The sequence below is a fragment of the Camelus dromedarius genome, chromosome 6 (genome assembly GCF_036321535.1).
Source record: "Camelus dromedarius isolate mCamDro1 chromosome 6, mCamDro1.pat, whole genome shotgun sequence".
Lineage (NCBI taxonomy): Eukaryota > Metazoa > Chordata > Mammalia > Artiodactyla > Camelidae > Camelus > Camelus dromedarius.
The window spans coordinates 33,219,436-33,242,521 of NC_087441.1; the positions used below are offsets into that span (position 1 = coordinate 33,219,436).

Sequence of the window (23,086 nt, forward strand, 5' to 3'; positions counted from 1 at the left end):
GATATTTCTATCAAATATTTAGAAACAATAAAAATGTAATATGTGGACACAGAGGAAGTAATATGTTAATGAAAAATATTCTTTTTAGGAACTTGGCTCTATCATTGAGACTACTTCTCCACCCAGGGCATGAGGTGACCGCCTAACTTTATATGGAACCAATGACCTCCAGCAGTCAATGACCTGCCAGATATAAGGAAGAAACTGAAGTGACATTATCCGAGCAATTTTTGAGGCTTTTTAACACCCAAGTTTGATTCTCGCTTGAACTTTTCCATATCATATAATAAACCTATACTAACTATATCTTGAGTGTGTTTTATATCTAAGTCATATGAAAAAGTAGAACATTTGCAAATGGCACATAGTTTCTCTAGAATAGGGCTGATTATCAGTTATAGCCAATGCCACCTACTTTAGATAATCAAAAAGTCTAATAATGTTTACGGAGTAAGAATCCATGGTCAAGTCTTACATACAAATGCTACACTATTATTAACCAGCCCTAAGCTAAGCTGTAGGACTTTCTGTTAAAACAAAAACCCCAAACCACACATCTGGCCATCCTGGATGCATCAAGAATGACTTGTGGTCAGAATGGATGATTGACCACAAATGCTTTCTGTCCAACCAATATGAAAACACAATATGGACCTTACAATATTCATGAATCAACTTCTGAAGCTTGGTTGTAGAGTACTTCTAGGCTCTTTGATCCAACTGACATCTTTTCATTCATTTTACTTCTTGTCAGAGGGCTAGGCAGGGTTCTCCAACCCCTATGAAGAAGAGGGACAGTGTTCCAGGTATCCTGAGATGCTTCAACTTACAGATGAAAGAAACCAAGATAAATTATGTTTACTATGCAGGCCAAATTACAGAGTCCTTTCAGTTTGAATGTTATTTCATTAGAGTCAAGAGTTAATGGTGAGACAGAATTCACCCCACACTTGGTCAAGATGGGATAGGGGATTGCAGATGAAAAAAGCAAGATAAATAGGAAATCTAAAAAGAAAACAGAAACTTGATGTTGAAGTATGTGTCATTTAACAAGCAGGGAAGAAAGTCATTTAATATGATGGAATAGAGTGACAAAAATGTGAGATACACCTGAAAAACAAACAAAAAATTTTCTATGCTATTAAGACTGTGCAATCTAAGTGATTCAGAGTTTAATACACCTACTAGAATTTCTTTTATAAGCTAAAAGGAAGTGGCAAAAAAAAAAAAAAAAAAGGCAGTAGCAATCTTCCATGGGTTTTTGTTTTTGATTTATTGCCTTTAAGTCTATATTGTTTTTCTCAAAATAGTCACTTCTTTAGCCAAAAAAAGAATATAGTTCAGAATATGCATAATTACATGCTGCTAAAATTAGCACTACGTATAGGGATATGTTAAGTATGTGATATACGGAGGCTTCAGCTAATGCTCCAAACAGACAGTTACAAGTCTCACACTACTGTGACTCTCTTGCTTCTTGGGTTTTGATAAAGGTGACTACAGTTCCAGCCCCAGAACAGTGATGTACAATAAAAGCCCCACATAACAGCTGGCTATGAAATGAGTATTAGTTCTACCCTCTAAACCAGAGCTACAAAGGAGTGCCTTTCTGTTTTAAAGGTTTATATCCTTGGTTTGCATTGAAAAGGTACCATTTCACAATCTTGAATACTCCCCAAACTGTGATTTTGTTCAGACTATTTTTTAATGAGAATATAACATTATTTCAGTTTTATTAAAGTAAGAATTATAAATATTCATACTAAAATGGGATTTGCAACTTATTTTCCAAAGGAGGAGGAAAATGTCAATTAAAATACAATGATCTGTAAAACAAAATATGCTCAAACTGGCAGTTAATGGTAGTGTTGATTACTAGTCAGCAGAATTTAGAGATTTCATTTTTTATTTTTATAGATTTTAATGTTATAGAGTTCATGAAAAATGAAAATGCCATTAAAACTTACAGTAAAAGTTAACATTTTAAACAAACATTCCAACTAGGTTATTAGGTAACATTTATTAATTACTTGCTATGTTTCAGCTCCTAATACCAATTTCTAGGCTTACTGTAATTTTAGAAACTTGGCCACATCTTTTTCAGGTATGTTTTACTGTTTAAAATTTTTAGCTTCTGATTCTACCCCTCCCCAGCAATTTAAAGAGGTGACATAAATTGGCTAACGGTTATTCTACTGTCTCTTCAAAATATCGTAATTAGTATCTTCAACTCTGTCAAATTATTCAAATGGCACAACTTTTTAAAGTGCATTATTGGATCTTAAGGCTATATTTGTAATAGACATTAACACAAAACAATAAAGCTGACTATGAGTAAGATTACTTTCAATAGCTGGGCTAGATTTCAGCCACAAGATTTGAGGACAAGCATCCAGTCCAATGGGAAGATTGACATTGAGGCATATGTGCAGCTTGCTTATAAAATTCAAATATAAAATGGCATTTGGCATGAATTTTTTTATTTTGGTACTTAATGAAATATACCAATTAATGTTATTTAGGCCACTAACTTTTTTATAATTATGAATTGAGCAGATAGCATGGAACAACTGCATTGTTGAACACAGGAGAAACTGGATCGATGTGTTGGGCTATGGGGGGATGTCCTCAAGTTTGAAAATGGTTGAGAAGGAATGCTAATGCTTTGCCTGTGCTGCAGTGAGTGTTTCACCCCCCCCTCCCCCGGTCTCTCCTCGTCTTTCCTAGTGCAGGAGCTGTTAGAGTCTCAGAGGAGTGTAGAAAAATGAAGTCGGGGATGAGTCACTAGGAACCGGAAGTGTAGTTTGAAGGTCTTTTAGGGGAGCGATGGGCCATACATTTGGGGGGTAGGATTGAAAAGTAAAGACTCATCTGGGGACTTAGGATTTAAGAGATCGGGGGTGGTGCAGGACAGGGAATTTCCTGACAGGCACCACTGAATCCTGATATCATGGCAGAGAATAGTACAATTAAAGATATCAGGTTGTAGCCTGATAGGTTGTAGCCTGTTTGATGATCTCTGATTGTTTTCCAGTCTGTTCTACCTTTAGGGTACAATAGCACCTATCAGAAAATCAAGGTGATGGCAACAGAATGCTGTTTGTGCCAAAAGATTTGACCCCTTTTTTTATTCCTAACTCCACATACAGAAGTTCTTAGGGAACTGATGAGATTCATTATAAAATAAATGTTTCATATTATTCCAAATTTATTAGCATCCCAACAAACCACCAAGCCTTACATATAGTCAAATTTATTTTTCTATGGATAACTGTGGTCATTCCTAATTGCCAACGTATTGCTTCCTACTTTTCACAACGGCATAATTAAGTTCCTTTGGGGAGCAACATGCATGAACATGGATAGTGTTTTTAAAAAATGTGACAAACATGATCACTTTGGCTATTTCATTTAAATCCCTCAAGTTTTAAAACTAGGCAATCCAAATATCAATGCATCTTTCTCACATTATCTTACAGACATCTCACTGCATTTTATTTTTATTAGAATAAGATGAATTTTCTTTTATGTGTTGGCAAGATATTTATTTGGCTAATCAAGCACAGGAAGAAATTATCCTGCACAAGATGCTTTTCTTTAAAAATTATGCCATTTTACACATTCTTTCTCCAAGAAAATTGTCTAAAGTATATTATCTCTATGATCTCGTTCACTGAAAATGCATTAAAATTTTATTACAAATATAAAAACCAAATTAAAAAGCTTACGGAAATGTTCACACAGTGACAAATACATATATAAAGGATCTTCACTAATGCTTTGTAACAGAGAAGGGAAAACGATACGGATGTCCATTCAATGGGGGACTAATTAAATAAATTAAAGTATAGCCCCACAACAGAATATGTAGTAATTTATAAAAGAATGAGGTAAATCTATTTAAGATTTTATGGAAGGGTGTCTACCAATACATCGTAAAATGAACAATAGTCACAGGGCAGTAAGAATATTATTATTCTCTTCATACAAAACCAACACACACAGATACACAACACACACACTTGTTTACTTACTTGTATATTTGTAAAAAGTATCTGGAAGGACACTTAGACCAAATCATTAACAGTGGTCACCCCTAGAAAATAAGGGGTGAGGAAAAGCAGAGGAATTTGTGTTTTATAATTCTCTACAGTTTGACTTTTTTAAAAGGAGCATATATTAAATTTACAGTGAAAACATATAAAAAAAAAATGACAAGCCTTGTATAAAAAAGGTCTTCATTGTAAGTGCATGCTTCTTTTTTTCTAAAGTCGTTTTTAGAATTTATCCCAAAAGGTACGATTGTTTTACCTTCAATGTTGGCACTAACATATAAATAATCTCTTTTATTTTTCTTCTCCCTTTTTAAGATCTTGATGATACTTAGTAAAAAAAAAAAATTCACAAATAACTGCTTTAAGTCACTAGCAGGGAAAGGCCTAATATATACCAACTTTGAAAGCAAAAATGGCTACGTTAATTTTATGCAATAGAAAAATGAAAATCCTGTGCAACACTGTGCACACTATTGCAAGCGTTGAGGAAAGAGCATTGGCTGATGACAGATGCCACTCTGTAACTGGAAAATTGGAACGTTTCCAAATAATATAAAAATACCTCCAAAAGATAAGTTATTCAAAGAAAGGAATAAAAATCCCTGAGTAGGCAAAAGACAACAGATACAATAACCTAAGAAAATAGATTATCCAGGACCAGAGAGTATATTATTTAGCCAGTTGGTATATATGTATTCATATGCAGCTATGTACATATATCTAAATATAGACACATACATATACCATACATAAACACACCCACTAGATTTAGAATTCATCATATGCACACATCATCAAACTAACACCTAAGTCCAGGAAAAGAGAGACCGATTTACAAAAATTAAGCACTCTTACAACAGAATTACATAGATTTAGGGCTAGAAATTCTATTCTCTCAGCTTTAATACTAGAGCACATAGAATAGGCACTCAATAAATATTTGTTGGATGGATAGATGGTTGGATGAATGGAAAGATGAATTTGTGAAGCCAAGGCATTGCTCCTTCTTGTTATCATACTATGCTTTAGAAATTGCTATTCCGGGACCATCAGTGGTACACCCTCCTCTAACTGGAAATAGACCCGTCGAGCAGTCTAGCTTTTCTGAGTGTCATTCAGAAAGAATGGAAGTGCTGGCTTGTTTATCCAAGCAAGTAATCTTCACAATCATGGACTTTTTAGATCAAATAAAAAAGATACATGTTCTTATATTCTGGAGCCCAACAAGAGAAACCATCCATGTTAATGCATGTTTTATCACATAATCTATTTCAATTCAGAAGAGGTTGCTGACAGATAAATGCTACATCTATGCCAATAGCTAATGCTAAGGATTTGGAGACAAGTGGGACAGGCTTCTTAGAGTCTTTACTTCCCTTCTGCTGATGAACATTCGTGACGAAAACAAACAAACCCCATAGTTTTGTTACTTGTTCTTTTCTTATTTTTAAAGACTTCTCAGCTTGGTAAAATGTCCTGAAAATATTTCCTTCATTTTTTATTTTTGTTTTCTTCTCCAAAAGCAGTTTATATTTTAGATAAGCCCAAAAACACAAAGTTTCGTTTCAAATCATCCCTCTGTAAGAAGATACCAACACATTTATTATGTGTTTAAGCAGTAAACATAGAAATCCTTCAAAAATAGTATTTGTTTTTATGAAAAACTTGGGGACAAATGAGAGAGACAAAGAGAGCAGAGGTAGAGGGTGGGGTTTTAAATAATATATGTTTAACCTAAAGCTTAATTATTGTAATTCTATGTTGGTTAAAAAATTAGCAGAATAGGGATTTGTTTAAAGGCTGCTTTCATCAGTTCTCTCTACAGCAAACTTGTTATTTAAATTAAATATAGAGTAAAGCAAGTATGCCAACAAATAAGAAATCTGAAAAGACTGATGGTCAGGTCCTGAGCATTTCCTAAAAGCAGTCTATCGGTTTTTTCAGTTTATAAAGTTTGATAATCCTTGAGGAGACATTGCACAAGTGTCTGTGTGTGTGTGAGACGGACAGAGAGAAGGAACAGAAAGGCTCAACATTGAAGTAACCTGTTGTCTATGTTGGCTTTAATTCAGTATGAGAGCAGATTATGCCCACAAAGGAACGAACGATCATCTTTAAATATTTCTATGAAAATGTGGAAAAATAGTGTAGAGGCATGGAACTTGACAAGTACAAGTTATTGGACCTAGTTTTAATATAGATACGGATACACACATTCACAGCCCTGCACATATACGCCTCAGTAACTCACGATTCTTCTCATTAATTTAGTTTCATTAGTTCCCTTTTGGGCATTGAGATTTTTTTTTTTAACAGAGATAGCATTTGAAGGATGAAGGAATTACACTGCTTGGGCCACAGATGGAAACAAGGGCATACGGTGAGCCTTCATCTTCTGAAAAATGGCCTTGCTTGTTCGTACAGGTGGGGCTTCAGTTATTCACACCAAGTCTCAGAAGAGGGCCTGGAGGGAAGTTCAGGTACAAAGACAGTCCAAGCAATGCTCAGGAGAGGCATGCTCAGACAGTGCTGAGGATAACTGGTTCTTAATGAAAATATTTTCTTCCAAGAACCATTAAGAAGATCAGAGTTATGATACAGATGTTTCTAGTCTACGAAAGTGACCATTTTGTAAAAGCAGCAATCTGTATAAGGAAAGGACAGGATACCATGGTGGGAATGCACCGGAGCTAGAGGCATTGTGGAGAAGAGATGGTGGAAGGGTCCTCTTGGCGGTTTTCAGGACGAGTGTACAATTCTGTGCAGCTCCTACCCGGCCCTGCTGACTTAGGTGAGGTCGTCTGCATTCACCAGTGCATTCCTGTCCGTGATCGTTTTCTCTGTTTTTTACAAAGGCAATAGATAGGAAATACAAATAAACCTGGGGATTAAAAAAACAAAAAAAAACAAAAAAAAACAAAAAAAAAAAAACAAGATTAAAGCTAATTCAGAGGACAGGCATTTAGTTTTACACATTTGAAAATTTTCTAGTTTTAAATTTTCACTTTGCAAAACTGTTTATAAATCATCATTATTTAGTAAGACAGGAAGACAAAAAGAGGGAAGATACCTTTGCTATGAAATGTACTTAATTCCTCAAGATTTCATTCTTTATTATTTTGTGTTAGGTCTCTCTCTCCCTTTTAACAACCTCTGTAACACCAGTGTGAATATGAAATAGTTTTTTTTTTTAAATCAAAATATCCAAAGTCAGGTCTAAGTCTTCTTTATCAGCCTTTGTCACGTCACTTGCACACTGGTATTCACATCTCAGTTTCAGGCAGTGTAGCACATTACTTAGAAATGTGCTGGGGAGCAAATGTCATGTTTGTTCCCCAGTTCTACCTCTTCTGAGGTCCTAGTCAGCCTTCATTTCCTTGACTGTAAAATGCAGATAGTAACAGTATCTACTTCAGAAAGTCTCATTTACTGTAAGAACTAAAGTATCAGTTACTTTATAATTCTAGCTGTTCTGCACATACAAATTACTTGCTAAATAGAACTTTATCTATAAAAATCACTGTATTTAGGACAAAAAAGAAATCCCATCAACCACGTGGAATAATCACCAAAACAGCCTGTAGGTATAGTGTTTAATTTAAAATTCTCTAAGGCAATGGTTCCCAAACTGTGGTCCCTGGACCATCACATGAGCATCACCTAACTCTTTAGAGTGAGAAATCATGTGCCCTGAACCTATACTGAGTCAGAAACTGTGGGTATGGAACCAGCAACCTGTTTTTTATCCAGCCCTCAAGGTTATTATGAAGTACTCTAGAGTCTGAGAACCATTCATTTAAAATACACATTTTAATATACTTGTATGAATAAAACTATATTTATCACTGATATATTTTCTATTTGTCAGTGCTCTAGCATATGTTGGGAATGTGTTTTTATACACATCAAAAGCATCTTTTTGACCCAGGGAACCCTTTTATCAGAACAAACCGAACACCTAAAGGTGCACCAAGGCCTCTTTTCTTTGATGCTCCAACCTGAACTCAGAATTGGAAAATCTGGGTTCTAGTTCACTGGACTCTTTTGCTAAAATACTAGTTTTGGAATTAAAAAGGGCTTAATAATGCTTTATAAGAAATATGAATCAAAGTGTTCATGAACTGAAAAATACAAATACATCCTATGTGATACAAGCTTCTCTGAAACTGTAAATCACAAGCTGATGTCTTATCTAGAGCAAGCATGGAGCAGGTACTGTGTCCACTTAATCACCGGCTCACACTGTTACATTTACACTCATATTCTGTCTGTGGCACTCAGAGAACTCTTATCTCAGATACGTTAAGTGCTTCTTACCGATTACAACTGCTATGGCCCCTAGTGCTAATCCCAAGACCAGGATTAGAGGTGCAACGAATAGTTTTCCAGCTGGAAAATAAAAGGCAAAACCATTTAGAGAGTTTTAAAACTAAAACTAAAAACAATTTCCGCAATGCTTTTTAATATCACAGCATATGTTATTTTAAGGAGTCTGTTTATTATTAAGGCAGTATTTCTCTAAGGAAACGTATCAGGGGTAGAACAAACATACACATGTAAGTTCAGTTACTTGACTCAAGTCCTGGGCACATGAGCCAGACATCTCATAGATCACTTATCCTTTATGACCAAAAAAATTCCAAAGCTACTGGCTCACTTTATTCTACCACGACCATTCATCTTTGTGTTTTTCCTTTAGATTCTTCCATTTTTAATTTTTAAGATTCTGAAAGATTCAAGAAAGGAGTGACACATTCTGAATTGGTAGCAGAAAATCTAATTAGTTTGCCAAATGGAGAGCTAGTAGGTAGGAGTCACAGAGGGCTCTGCCCAAGCTCACATCTGAGAAAGTGATTTATTTACTTCTTCCATCCAAAGGAAGCTAACACCATGAACACTTAATACACTGGCTTACAAAGGGGATGTTTCAACACCATTGTTTAAGAAAATTACCAATAAACATACATTATATTAAAGGTTATTCAGGTGAATCATTTCACAAACTTTAAATGGAAGCACTTTTTAGAGGGCTGGATGCTGGCTGATGCCATCTGGCATCCTAAGTGAATAACTGAGAGATGATTAGAAGAAACTCTAGTTCCAGCACAGAGTTCACAGCTGGAATCCCACTGATGCTGAAAGGCACTAGCACAACAGTGGAGGCTAGTAGTTAACATCTTGTCATTATGTAGTAGTCTTGCCCTTAAGGCATGTGATGCAACAGTACATCTGCACAACCCAAACACAACAAGAGGTGAGGAAGGGACGGAGGGACTTCACAGCAGATTACATAGCTGTTGAAGAATAAAGCAGTGACACCATTCAAAAGGACAGTAACTTGGAATAACCAATCACATTAAAAAATAGAAACAGAATGCAGTCGTTTGTTGGAAGTTTGTCGGAAAAATATTAACCTTTTTATTCTTAAGAAACAGTCTTTGAAACCATAAAAAACAGATAGAAAATACAGTTTTTAATAACTAATTTTGAAAAATTGCCATTCAGTTGACACAATGTCTGTGTTTTTACCTACATTTTTCAGCACGGACAGAATCAATCAAGTAATACGAAATCTCACTGAACTGTTACATTTCATACATTCTTAAAGCTATGCTTGAGTTTAGAAATATTGACTTGCATATTCTAAAAGAATCTGTTTTTTTCTGTACATGTAGCTCAGTATGTTCATTTATGCTTCCTTTTTAGGTAATTATCAATATATTTTCATAATAGTGATGGAACATGACTATAAAGTAATGGCACTGAATTTTTTTTTTCCCTCCAAATATCACAGAACTCAAAGAACCAGACATGCACACTCTCTCTTTGGGAAGTAATAAACTTACTACAATCATGTAATCAATGTTTGATACATGTTTGAGTCTACTTTTGAAACTGTCTTGAGGACAGTTAAGCGGACTCTCTTATTTGTAGATCAGTAACAATTCTTTTAAAATACCATTCTCAACAGCTGAAACAATGTTCTATCACATCCATATACCCTAACTCATGTAAATATTTTAGTCTTAATTTTTGTTCCCTTTTCTGCTATTTTAAATTATACTTGTGAATAAACTACTATCAGCCTAGATTTATCATGTTTTAAAATGTCCTTCATATTACTGTCACATTTCTTTCTTAAAGAATTGCACAAAATTTCCATTTCATTCAGTAGAGTATGGAAGGCCAGCATTTCGTATTAACTTGACAAAATATTTGCTAACCAATAGTCAAAAAAAAATTTCATTTTATTTTAATTTACATTTCTCTGAGTGGTAATAACATTCAACCTTTTAAAACATGTTTATTGGCTATTTGTATTTCTTCAACTTTGGTTCCTACTTCTTTTCTTTCTACAAAAATATTGATATTTATTTTTGGAGGGGTTTCCATTGCTTTTGTTCATCATATAAATTATTTGCCATCTAGAAATCAGTTAAAGACCTATATTTCCTTTACTATTTTATGATTTAATACTTTGAATATTTGTATGGAATAATAAGAGAATTCAGCATTTATTCTGTCACTTTTATCCCCAACAGTATTCACTGAATAACCTCCCTACTTCTTACCAGGGAGACACCTCCATGTCAGAAGCTGCTATGTATCCTCAAATCTCTCTTCTCCCTTATTCTCTAGGGGTAGAACCTCTGTAGTTGGGCACATGATCACATGGAATGTAGACCATTTTTCCATCCTCCAGCTGTGAGAGGAGGGCAGGCGGGCAGGCCCTTTCTCTGTCTCTGTCCAAGGACCTCTGGAGGCTGTGGTCCCAAACTGAGGAGCAAACTGGGTTACATCACACAAGGATGGTGGACAGGAGACTTTGCTATAATCCATCTTCTCTCTTACATGGCAGGGAAAAGGTAAAGCTTGAGACTTCCAGAGTGACTCCTTTCCCTGCCTTTTGTGGGGATGGGAGCAGTGGGGACCATCTGCTTGCAGCGGTGGTCCACCTGCAGTTGGAGGCAGCCAAGCTAGAGGCAGGCTAGTGTGTGCAGGACGAAGAGCTCATTGTAAGGCCAGCTGCTTCCTACTTTGTCAGGCTTGTCCTGACACACACAACTACACACACATACAGAGAAGAAAACAGGCCAAAAAGAGAACCATTTACAGAAAGCTGACCATAAAACATTTCAATAAAAACAGAAAAGACTGTACAAAGAAAATAGTTCCCTGCTGACAATGTTTATAGGCTGTCCATTCCACAGGCTATTCAATAACTGGCCTTTAATTTTTATTGACCCGAGAAGAGGATTCTAGTGGCATCTAGGCAAACAGTGAGAAGACTCAAAGAGAATGCATCCAAAATATTACTGGACAAACTGTGCAGGAAATAACTTTCCTTATTTAAGAATGACTAAACAGAAAAAACAAGAAGGGAAAAAAAGATGGTCAAATCAAAGACTATTTAAAATAAAAAATGGAAGGAAACATCTTGCCTCAAAGTGACATTGAACTAGGGAAGAAAATAACTAACAATGTAGGAAATTTAGGGTTTGGTGGTTGGGTTGCTCATAGTATATATAGGCTTACAAGTAGGTTACAGCTCAAAACTTAATTTGCAGTTAGTTTTCTCATTGGAGTACTGTTATAAATAGGGATTAGATTCCTTAGCTATTTCTCCAAAGTGTATTTAACTAATAAGTGCACATTGGTTGTATAATTATAATATATACCATCACAACAAATAAACAGAAAAGCACTGAAAATCATTAAAACCAATTTTGTCTATATTGAATGCTGTTGGCTGTGGAAAATTATGCTTAATTAAAGCTCAGAAATGGTGTTTTTATAGAGATCAGGAAAGACTTTAGAAAATGATGGCACTGGTTTCTACCCGACGAAGTGAAATCTAAAATATATGTTCTATCATTTATCTGACCGAAGTATATCATTACCACTAGCTTTGTTCCGATTTGCCATCACACGATTCTAGCGAGAGGAGTGGTTCACAACAGTAATGAAGTGATGGAGGATGAAAGAGAGATATAAAGAGAGCTTTATGAATTATAATTAGCACAAGCAAGTGGAAAGGGAGAAATGTGAAAAATGTTAGAAAGTATTGCCTATACATGAGAAAGACTGCCAGAGAAAGAAAGAATGAAGCTCTGCATGATGAAAAAGAAATGTGTGTCAGGTCTGTTCCAGAGGAGTAGGGAGCTATTGGGAGAACTATTAGGCCAGAAGAAAACTGCACTGCAAAGAGGTGGTGACATGAGGCCAGAGCAGGAATCTGTGTTTATGTCTGTGTATTTGTTTATAAGACTATATATTGCAGAGGATGAAGGCAGGGGTATAAAAGTCCATCCATAAAAGCATTGCACTTGGATGTTTAAACTTGAGTTTATATGCAATGTGGGCATTAGATGGTCACTTCACTAACTGTTAGCTATTACTATTAACTATTAATACAGTAGAAAATATACACAAATATATACAATGGCTTATCAACTATATAGATAAAATGGAACTTCATCACAGACTCTGAAACACAGGGATTTTTAAAATTGGACTACAAGTCTTCCATGGATGAACAGAGGACCTACTGCTAGATACTGCCACTAGAAAAATAAAAATAAAAATAAATGACACTGTCCTCTCCCATCAAGAGGTTTACAGTAGGGTTTCAGAAGATTAATGACTTCATATTTCTGCAGTGTAAATAGTTATTTGTTTCTCGATCAAAGTCTGCTTGCTCATGTAAGTAATGTCCTGCTAACAAACTTTTAAATTTTAAACTCAAAGGGACAGAAAATACCTCCCAACTATTGTGGGGGGTTAAGGTTCTACTAGGATACCTGGCAGGTGCCCAGATTTACCATGGCTACTCTGTTACATTCCTGAGTTCTGTTATCATCATTGCTCACTTCCCAGGGAAGAATCTTGCAAGTCATGTCCGACACTCACCACAGACTGACCCTCGCACTAGTCTCCTTAGATGAGGTCTCTCTGGGAGGTAGCGATATTTGCATCCAAATATACTGAGGTTTGATGTGTGGTCTCCAAAGAAACGGAGCTGGCGATATCTCTCCCCACATCGATAACAAAAATTAGTGTTACATTGTGAGCAGGTCATATGGTCACACCCTTCAGTTCTCTGGATGTGGATCTGTACCAGTGAAAGAGGGGAAGAAAACAAGTTATTAAATTTTTTAAAAAGCAAAATCTGGCAAATGTGTGGAACAACACTTTCAAGTTTCACCAAAATAAAAGCCTTACATTGTATTTCTGAGGCTGTTGGCTTGTCTCCAAGGCCATTTTTGTATCAAACCCTTTAACACATATAAAGCTCAATATTTCAGGTGGCTCAAGCTGTTGGCTTATTTTGACTAATACAGATATAAACAACCACTTCCCAAAGGAAACTCGATTATCTTTCTAGACGCAGACCTAACTCAATCATTGCAAGGCAATTTAAAATGCTGTGAAAGTATATTTTGTCGATGCCATGATCAGCAAGGAAAGGTGACTTGGGGAATAAGAAGAGATGAAGAGGATTCCTTAGAAGAAAGGATGATGTAAAACTTTTTGTGAAAATCAAGGAGCAGATGTCTCTTTTCGCGGGAGGAAATGACAGCAGGTGTAAGTGTATTCACAATACTATTTTAGATTCCAGCTCAAATACCATTTGCAGATGCCTTTACAGGACTGTGTAGACAAATGCCACCTGTGCAACTAAACACCTCCTGCTGCTGTTGCTATCAAGTTCCATGTGAATACAGCTTCACTCAGAGTGTAACAAGGATTTTCCTCTTGAATAGCCCACCTCAATGGGGTAGTCACCGTCTCAAAGCACTGAGGCCACATTACAATCAAGTTACTACCCGTTGAGGTATAACTGGATATTTGACTCAGAATCCTCACGGACACTGCGTATACACCAGAGACATCTTTCACTCAAGTATGTGTATGCTTTGTTTGTTAGGGGAATAATTATGAAACAAAACTTAACATTATTTCATTTAAAAAAAATTTGGTTACTTGGCCCAACTTTCCTGTGATTAAAACAGGATCTCCTGAAACAACAGTCTTCCCATTTCACCATAGAGTAGGTACTTACTACACTCAAGCCACATCTCATTCATCCTGATTTATTTATATACACATATATTTACTTGTAAGTTTTTCCCTTAGAAAATTTATTTAAAATGTTCCCAGTGCTATTTTGACTACTTTCAGTTTCTATCCATGACTTTGCTTTAGGACCAGTGTGTCAGGGAATATTTTAATGTGATTGGGAATGTCACAGGTAACCTGTGAGACAAACCCTTCAGTGGCTGCTTGATTCTTTCCAGTTAAGCCTTGGCCACAGTCCACACCTTTACAGATTTCATTTGAAATCAAGCTCTCCTTCCCCTGCTGCACAGTGTAGCTTCCTGAGCTTCTGCAGTAGAGCAGTTATATTTTTTCAAAAACTAGCCAATGATTATGGACATGGGATAAAAAGCATCCAGGAAAAAGACAAGATCTTTAATGTGAAAAGAGAAATTAAAAAGTTGAGAGTTAAAGAAAATTATCCATTTCAAAATACAGCCTTATTTTATAGGTTTTGTGAATAAAAATGTTGAAGTTGCTAACTCCAGATCATGAGCAATATTTAAGTTTTAGTGATTAACCAAAATTGCACACTTCAATTTAAAGGAACAATATCAATTTTAAAAGGACTTCTGAGGCTTTGAAAATAACAACAGATATCATAGTAAGTGTGAAATTTTCATTGGAGTAATATACATATTTGTGAATCCATCCATCCATCCATTCATTCATCCAACCATTCATTTACCTACTTACCTACCTACCAACCTGGAGAGTTTTTAAGTGATGATGACAAATTCTGAAGATGTAATAACTACATAAAGGGCAGCACATTGCAGGCAGAACAATCACTGGCACACAGCAGGCACTTAATAAATGATAGTTGAACAAACCAAAAAAGAAAAGTTTACTAAATGGCTGGCAGGATCTTAGGTATTCAAAATCTGGGTAGACTGTAGGTTAAATGTCCATTCCTTCCCACTGGCTGATTGATTCTTGGGCAGGTAAGCCTCAGCCCCACAGGGAGGCTGAAAGGACCTGAGCTTTGACTTCAAGAAGCCCTGTGTTTGAATTTTGGCTCCACTAGCTGTAAGAAAAAGAGGTTACTTCTTGTCTCCCAAGCTACAATTTAGATGATATTACTTATATGAGAATAAAAATGTGATAAATATGTACAGTGCCTAACCCACTGTTTAGCACATACTGAGTCGGATCAATATAATATTGGTTCCATCTATTTCTTCCCCTTTACCCACCTAAAAATGTCAGAAACCAAACACCTGGGCAATGTAACTGCACACCCCCTGATTGCCAGGTGGTCCCCTTTCTCACTTCTTCATATCGGTGGTTCTTAGGCTGACCCTGGACTAGACAGCGCCTTCCTGGATAGGCCAGGGCTAGCTTGTGGTCAAGGTCATATGAGCATCTATGGTCAAGGGTAATGACCAATCGTTATTTTGTCAATAGAAGCAAAACTTGCTTTTCCTGCCATTGGCCATTTCATCTTTTCAAATTACATTGAATTTTTTTTCTTTTACCTACAATCTGGTCAGAGTGGATCCAGATTTGAGGGGCTTGAAGGTTATCTAATTGGAGAGGTCCTCTTAAAGTAGAAGCATGCAAATTTACAAACATAAAGTAGACACAAGGTGTAAGAAGGGACCTGTGCAGGGGAAGGTCTCTGAAGCTGAAGCCCTGTAGCTTCCTGGTAATCTCTCCCCTGGTCCAGCACTTCTCCCCGTTGTGATGTGAGTGATTCTGAAGAATGATCCCTGTGACCATATCCACTTAGCACAGCAGACGGCATTAAGGAACACTTAGGCCAAGGCCCTACTGAATCCTTGAACTATTTCTCATCCTTTAGACCTCCCAAGCACTAGGGGAACACATGCTCAGAGGCAACCACTGAGCACCCAAAATAAAAGTTACTTCATCATGTGCTCAACGTTTTAACCGTATGTTGAATCAGATCTTAATAGGGAGATAACAAAGCTTAACAAATTTCCTGGTCACATAACATTGTGTTGTGTGTGACCTATAAATGGAAAAGGACTAATATTTGTTTAGAGCCCATTATATGCCAAGCATTGTACATAGATTAGCACCTTTAAGCCTCAAAACCGCACCACGAGACTGGCATTCTTATTCATAACCAGGGCTCAGAAAATTAATCTGCTTGAGTGAATGGAGAGGGGATTTTGACTTCTGTCTGTTTCTTTATTATGCTAAGCAGCCTCTTGTTATAAACTTACAGATAAAAGCAGAGGGTCAATGGCACTCTTTGCTAACTGACCGCACAATCATGCCCGCTCTCCGGCACAAGGCATGTCCGAGTCTTTCTGCTTATTTTAGTTGCTCTCTAGGCCAATTCACATTCTTCCTTAAAATAATATCAAAACTTTCTCTGACTGGAAATTTGTTCCAATAAGTTAAACTTGTCACGGACAGTTCATTTGCCTCAAAATTGCACATACAATTTTCAGTCTTTTTATATCTGCTTGTAATATTGTTTCATTGTGTTCTAAAATCTTTATGTGGTACACCTATTATTTAAATAGTGAAGACTGCAATTTCTAGCCTCTTTTAACAGCCTTTTCTTATTTCTAAAAGAATATTTGAAACGCGGCAGGCAACTAAAATACTGTTAGTCCAATAATATTTCTGCATAGGAAGTGATAAAATTCTAAGCCCTGACAATATAGGAACCTTGTACGTTGAAGGATTTTATGGTCCTATGGATTAACCTGAATATTTCACACACACAGTGGCTAATTTCTAGCTCTCAAGTACACAGTGCTTCCTTTAATATGACTGCAAATATATATCGATTATATATGAATATTTTATAACTACATGCTAAAAGAGAAATGAACTGACATAATGCAGGTTAACTTGTAACAGGAGATATTACTTTTCACATTTACTAAGTGAGTTGTAATTTTGAACTCCTAACACCCAGGGGATAACAAATTTCATATGCTAAATGAGTTCCCTGAGAATATCTTTAAAGGTCACACTTTGACAATGCCCTCTGTTTCCAAAACATAGAGCCTTAAAAAGTAGGTTTAAATTATACTTATGCAAAGTCCATTTTATTTCTCAGTGAAGCTTTAAAAAATGTTAATTATAGCTTCAAAACATTAATCACTTTAGCTCTTCTAAAAACACAAACGAATCACCCAAGTGGCTATAATTTAGTATCAAAATTCTGTTTTTACTTAAGAGATGGAGACAGAGCAGGATAGATGAGATATTTCTAATCCATTAGATTAAATTGACTACTCATAAACCACAAACATCATTTGATTTGTTATCACCCACAAGGTTTCTTCTCACCATCTATACTGAATAAGGATGGCTGGTATGCAAGGAGTTGAATATTTAAACACTAAATGCTGCTTATACCTCTCTACACTTATAAGTCATGAGATAAATTGTTAAGGATATGCCAGATATTTCTTTAATAAGAGTTTGATATTAAGTCCACATTGTAGTAGACAGAAATGACAATGTGGACCCTGTTTGAGCCTATGACAGCCTTCATAATTCATATCAATACCTGTAATAAGAGATTAATCAACATATGTACATGACTTCTTCAAGTTTACATTTAGTTTAATAAAATGACCACAAATTACTAAAAAGTACAACAACCCAAATGTCCATCAACAGAGGACTGGATAAAGAAGATGTGGAATACACACACACACACACACACACACACACACACACACACACACACACACTGGAATACTACTCAGCCATAAAAAAGAATAAAATAATGCTATTTGCAGCAACATGGATGAACCTGGAGATTATCATTCTAAGTGAAGTAAGCCAGAAAGAGAAAGAAAAATAACACATAATATCACTTATATGTGGAATCTAAAAAAAGGACATAATGAAGTTATGTACAAAACAGAAACAGACTCACAGACATAGAGAACAGCTTTATGGTTACCAGTGGGTAAAGGGGGTAGGAAGGCATAAATTGGGAATTCAAAATTTGCATCCCTTGGGGAGTGAATGGAAATGCTAGCTGTCTTGATTGTGGTGGTGGTTTCATTGGTGTACACATGTATCAAAATTCATCAAATTGTATATCTGAAATATGTGTAGTTCAGGGTACAGGAATCATACCACAATAAAGGTGTTTTTAAAAAAAGAATTCAGCTTGTTACTTTCATACAGATTCTACTTAATTATAAGGTGGAAGAATAACAATAAATGAACTGCTAAATATCCAATCCATTTTATAATTAAATCAGTACAGTCTGCCCATAAGTATTTATCTCCCCTTTCACGAAGAACTGAAGGCTTATTTTACTTTAAGCAGAAATTGGTAACTAAATTAATTGTTACGTATTATTGTCATCAACAAATAATTTACTATATGTTTAAAAGCCTTTTTTTTTTTTAACATATGTGCTTGCCTCAATGGCTCTGATATTTGGAGGAATTCATTAGAAGCAACAATTATGAGGAAAGTTAAAAAAAAAAAGTCCCATGAATAACTCTTGAGTTCTTTACTTGGGTCACTATACCAATTCTCCACAACACTGGGATTTTGAAAAAGCAAACATATACACAAAGCCTTTGAAAATCTGATTTAAAATATTATGAACCTAGAATTCTTGTCCACCTATAAAGTAAATAATAATGGGGGCAAAATTCAAACAGTTCCAGAGATGCTAAGACTTCTCTGTTCCTTTTCTGGGACCATGACATATGGAAGCACTTCATTATGTGAATGTGCAAGTCAAGAAAAGACAATGTTAGCACATACAAAAAACAGTGTAGAAATTTCAGAGAAAGAGCTAAAACACAATCAGTCCAGTTTAGAACAGGAAGTCAGCTGGTTTCAAGAACATCTTCAAAAAAATAACAATGGAATATACACCAGGCAATAAAGTTCCTGAGGAGCTAAATATTAAATAACATGAAAATGAAGTGCTTATTTCTGCCCCCAATAAGGAAGAAGGACGAACAATGAGAAGTTTCAGACAAAACAAAACAAAATGAAAAGCGTGTAAGTTCCAAATAAGAGGCATAAACAAATAAGGCATGATTGAGTAATTGACAGTGAGCAAGTGTACAAGGGGCATTTTTCCTAGAAATTTTGATCTTATAGAAAAAGAAATGTAATCCTTGTTCCATAATTACATGTTCTTGATTTTGTAAACACTCAATTGATTTTCAAATGTTAGACCTGTCCTTTAGAAAAGATGCAAGTATTAAAAATTACATTAGAAGAGAATATAATTAAATTTGACAATGTACAAACAAAGTTATGGCTTACAGAAAATGGGAAGAAATAGAGAAGCAGCGGAAAAGAACTGCAGAAGGGCTACACCCTCATACATCATCCAAAATTGTTAAATACTGAACAGGGGTTTCAGTATACTATTTAAAGGTAAAATATAATCAAAAGAAGAACTAAAATAATAAGTATCAAAAACTGGAAGGAGAAGAAAGGGAAGGGACAAATAAGTGGAATGAATCCTCATCTGTTGTGTCAAATTAAAAGTGGCTGCCTCTATTATGGTAAATCATATTGCAAAAAATAAATAAGGCATTGATTTCAAAACTATTCAGTGTCTCCTGCCATGTCAGTTTTTTAAAGCAAATACTCTGATTTTAATTGTCCTCCAAGGTACTGGCTTTCTTTGTAATAGGAAATTTCATACATATTTGTCTCATGATTGATTTATGACAAATTCTTTGAAGGAGACTGTACTGTGCAATTCTCATTTCTCAGGGTAGAGCTGTATTACAATTTAGCCCCTAAGTTTTTACCTTCTTCTTTACCATACTTCCCTTAACCCCATGCCCTGCCCTTTCTTTGAGAAGAAATCTTCAGATGCCAGTTTCCCCCTCCTTTCCGTTCATCCTCACCCTTTCCCCTCTGGGACTGTGACGGCTTAGCCGGCTAATAATTCAGGTATCTCCTCATCCTAGTAAATCCTTCCTTTGATTCCAAATGACCATATAGCCAATGTTTGCCCTCTCCTTTCCATTTTAACCAAGCTTCTTAAAACAATACTCGATACTCTCTGCTTTTCTTACTAATGTCTCAATTCTTCCTCAGTTGACTGCAACTCCATGTTACTGAAACATCCAGATCAGCTGTGTTTCTCCAGGAACCATTCATTCATTCATTCAGTCAATATTTATTTGTTCATTGATAAAAATCTGACACAGCTTCAGCCCTTAAAGAGCTTTTAGTCTAAGGAGTAGATGTAATCAATTGTACAAATAACTATACACTCAGAAGCCACGACAAATGCTATGAAAGAAAAGAACAAGGTATGAAGAGAGTACTTAGTAGGAGGAGCTTGATCTGGTCTAAGGGTCACAAGAGGCTCCTCTAAGGAAGTGACAGTTGATCTGAGAAATGAGGAACAAGTGGGTCTTCACTTCACTTGAAGACTCAGAGGGAGGGAGACTATTCCCAGCACAGCATACTTGGGAAACGAGAAACAAGCTGTACTAGACCGGTCACAGCATTCCTCGCTCTCCATTTTAACACTTTTTAATTATCTGTTTCTCTCTCTGCTCCAACCCTCTCCTCTCAGAGTTGATAAGATTTGAAAGGACACAGATCATGGACATCTTGTTCATTATTTTAGTAAAGAGACTTGTACAGAACCTATCAAATAGCATGTTCTTAGCAAATATTTATTAAAAGAACAAATGAGTATTATCCATGACCCTTTAATTGCCAAATCCAAAGACCATGTTTTAAATTCTTATCTTATTGTATCTCTCAGTGTCATTTAATCACTTGATCACTACTTCCTTCTGACCTCTGATATACTCTTGCTTCAATGACAACTTTTTTTCAGGTACTTCTCTTATCTCTCTTAGGTTCCTATTTCTTCACCTGTCTCTTCATTCTGTTCATCAGTCACCACTCTGCACATACTCTTTGGGTGAACTCTTCTATACTCAAATGGTTTCAACCTCCCTCCTCTAGATCTTATTTCTTAATTTCTACTGTGGATCTGGCTCCTGAGCCGCAGAATCATGTAGCAACTGTTTTGGGGTCACATAAACCTTATGCCTTACAACCATTTCAAAGTCAAATAAGCAAAACCAAACGCATCATCATTCCATGGCCTACTGGCCCAAAAACAACAAAACTAGGTCCATCTCCATCATTTTATCTCAGTTTATGGTATCACCATCCATTTAGATACTCAACCTAAATAGCCGGCTGCCATCCTCTTCTTACTTCCCACCTCCAGATACTCATCAAAATTAGACAGTTTTAGCCCCAGGATGTTGATCTAATCCTTCTCTTCTTCTCCAGCCTTTGATCACGACCTTAGCTCATACAGTCATCACTTCCTTCTAGATGTCTACAACTACCTTCGGATAACCAACACCAACCAACCTAAAATATAATTGGATACCACCATTTCCTTGTTTATAACTTTTCAGTCTGGAGGGTAAAATCCAAGTTTCTTAACATTGCGTGCAAAGCCCAGGCTTCTGTTCATTTCTATAGCCTCATCTTTCACCACTTCCTTCTGTGAACCTTACTCTAAGGGAACCGCAGAGTGCCCGTGGCTCCGGTATGCAGCACTCATTTCCTGGCTCTGTGCCCTGTACTTTCCAGGGCAATACTCCCATCCCTGGATATCTTTCATCCTGCCAAAATCCACCCAGTAATCTTCAACAGCCTAGCTCTCCCTGGTTTCCCCAAGATGAACTGAGATGTTCCCATTATCATAAACTTCCTTATAACACTTCATGCAAATCCCTACTGAAGTGCAACAGTGTTTTATCATTTTCAGTTTAAAGACTGTCTCCCCTTCTGTGAGTTTCAGGAGAAAAAGGACCATGTTGTACAGAGCACAAAATGGATTCTAAAAGCGCATACAAGGAGGAAAGAAAAGTGACATTCATTCATTCGACAATTTTCTATTTAGTGCTACACTGTGCCCAGCACTGCTTTAGATGCCAAAGGTATCTCAAGGATCAAAGCAGATCAAAAGATATTTTCCATTAAACGATCAGGGTCTTCACACAACTAAGGGCTAGACTTTGACACTCCAAGAAAACAGTAGCAGTGATAACCACTGCTTCAAATTTAGTGATTTCAAGCAATCTGGAGAGTTAAAATGGATAAATAATGGTCAAGAATAAGTTATTTTTTTCTTAATGGGCACTATTTAAAAAGTCACCAGCCCCTGACCGTGCTTTTGAAGTGGTGTGTAAAGTGCTAGAGACTTCCGGGATTAACTGTAAAATCCAACATCAATTCCCTAAATTCCTTCTTCAGCCACCGTAGGCGACATAGCTATAGCTCAGTTATAAGAGCCCACAGACATGGCTTTTTTGTGCTAATTTGATGTGAATAGGATCAAATCAATCATTTTCTCTGAATCAGTACATTCTTGCCCAAAGCATCCTACTACAGGATTGAAGAGAATGCAATACCTGAAGGGAAATACCATGAGAAGTAAATCCCTTTAATTCCAAATTCACAATAAATTATGGATGAATATAATTCACTTTCCCCTGCCTGCCCTTTGGTCCAGTTACTTAACCTCTCTGAAACTGTTTCTATATTTTGAAATGGTGGTAATTACCCCCTTTTCACAACTTTCTTTTGAGATTTAAATGAGACAGCAAATGTGACTTACGTACTCAAGCCTATCGTTTTATTATTACTGTGGAACACCTCAAAGTTTTACCGAAAGGCACTCAATAATTACGATCTGGATGGCACATTGGAACTGAGCATCTTAGTATCACATCTGAAGATCTGATGAGACGGCATATGTATATAACTACAATAGAGAGTGATATGTAGTAAACATAGGTATACGTTAGGTAGTATTGCTGTTATCATTACAAAGGAAGAACATTGTACAAAGGCATTTTCAGAAGAAAATAAAGATGGCATATCAGAACTCAGCACTCGCTTTTCATATCTTGGCATTTCTTTTAAAAAGAAATGTCCTGCCTCCTAAATATAAGAACTA

At 36.2% G+C, this 23,086-nt stretch overlaps 1 protein-coding gene across 1 annotated transcript in view; it reads right to left on the minus strand.

The window, feature by feature from the left end:
* Nucleotides 1–6,231: 6,231 nt before the first annotated feature.
* The window catches only part of RNF217 (ring finger protein 217), a 108,420-nt gene continuing 91,565 nt past the window's right edge, over nucleotides 6,232–23,086 (minus strand). The window contains exons 4-6 of the mRNA XM_010988600.3: nucleotides 12,966–13,167; nucleotides 8,373–8,444; nucleotides 6,232–6,936 (exon numbers count right to left, since the gene is read on the minus strand). Coding sequence (XP_010986902.3) covers nucleotides 6,863–6,936; nucleotides 8,373–8,444; nucleotides 12,966–13,167 — 348 coding nt within the window. The 3' untranslated portion in view covers nucleotides 6,232–6,862. The remainder of the gene's footprint in view (nucleotides 6,937–8,372; nucleotides 8,445–12,965; nucleotides 13,168–23,086) is intronic.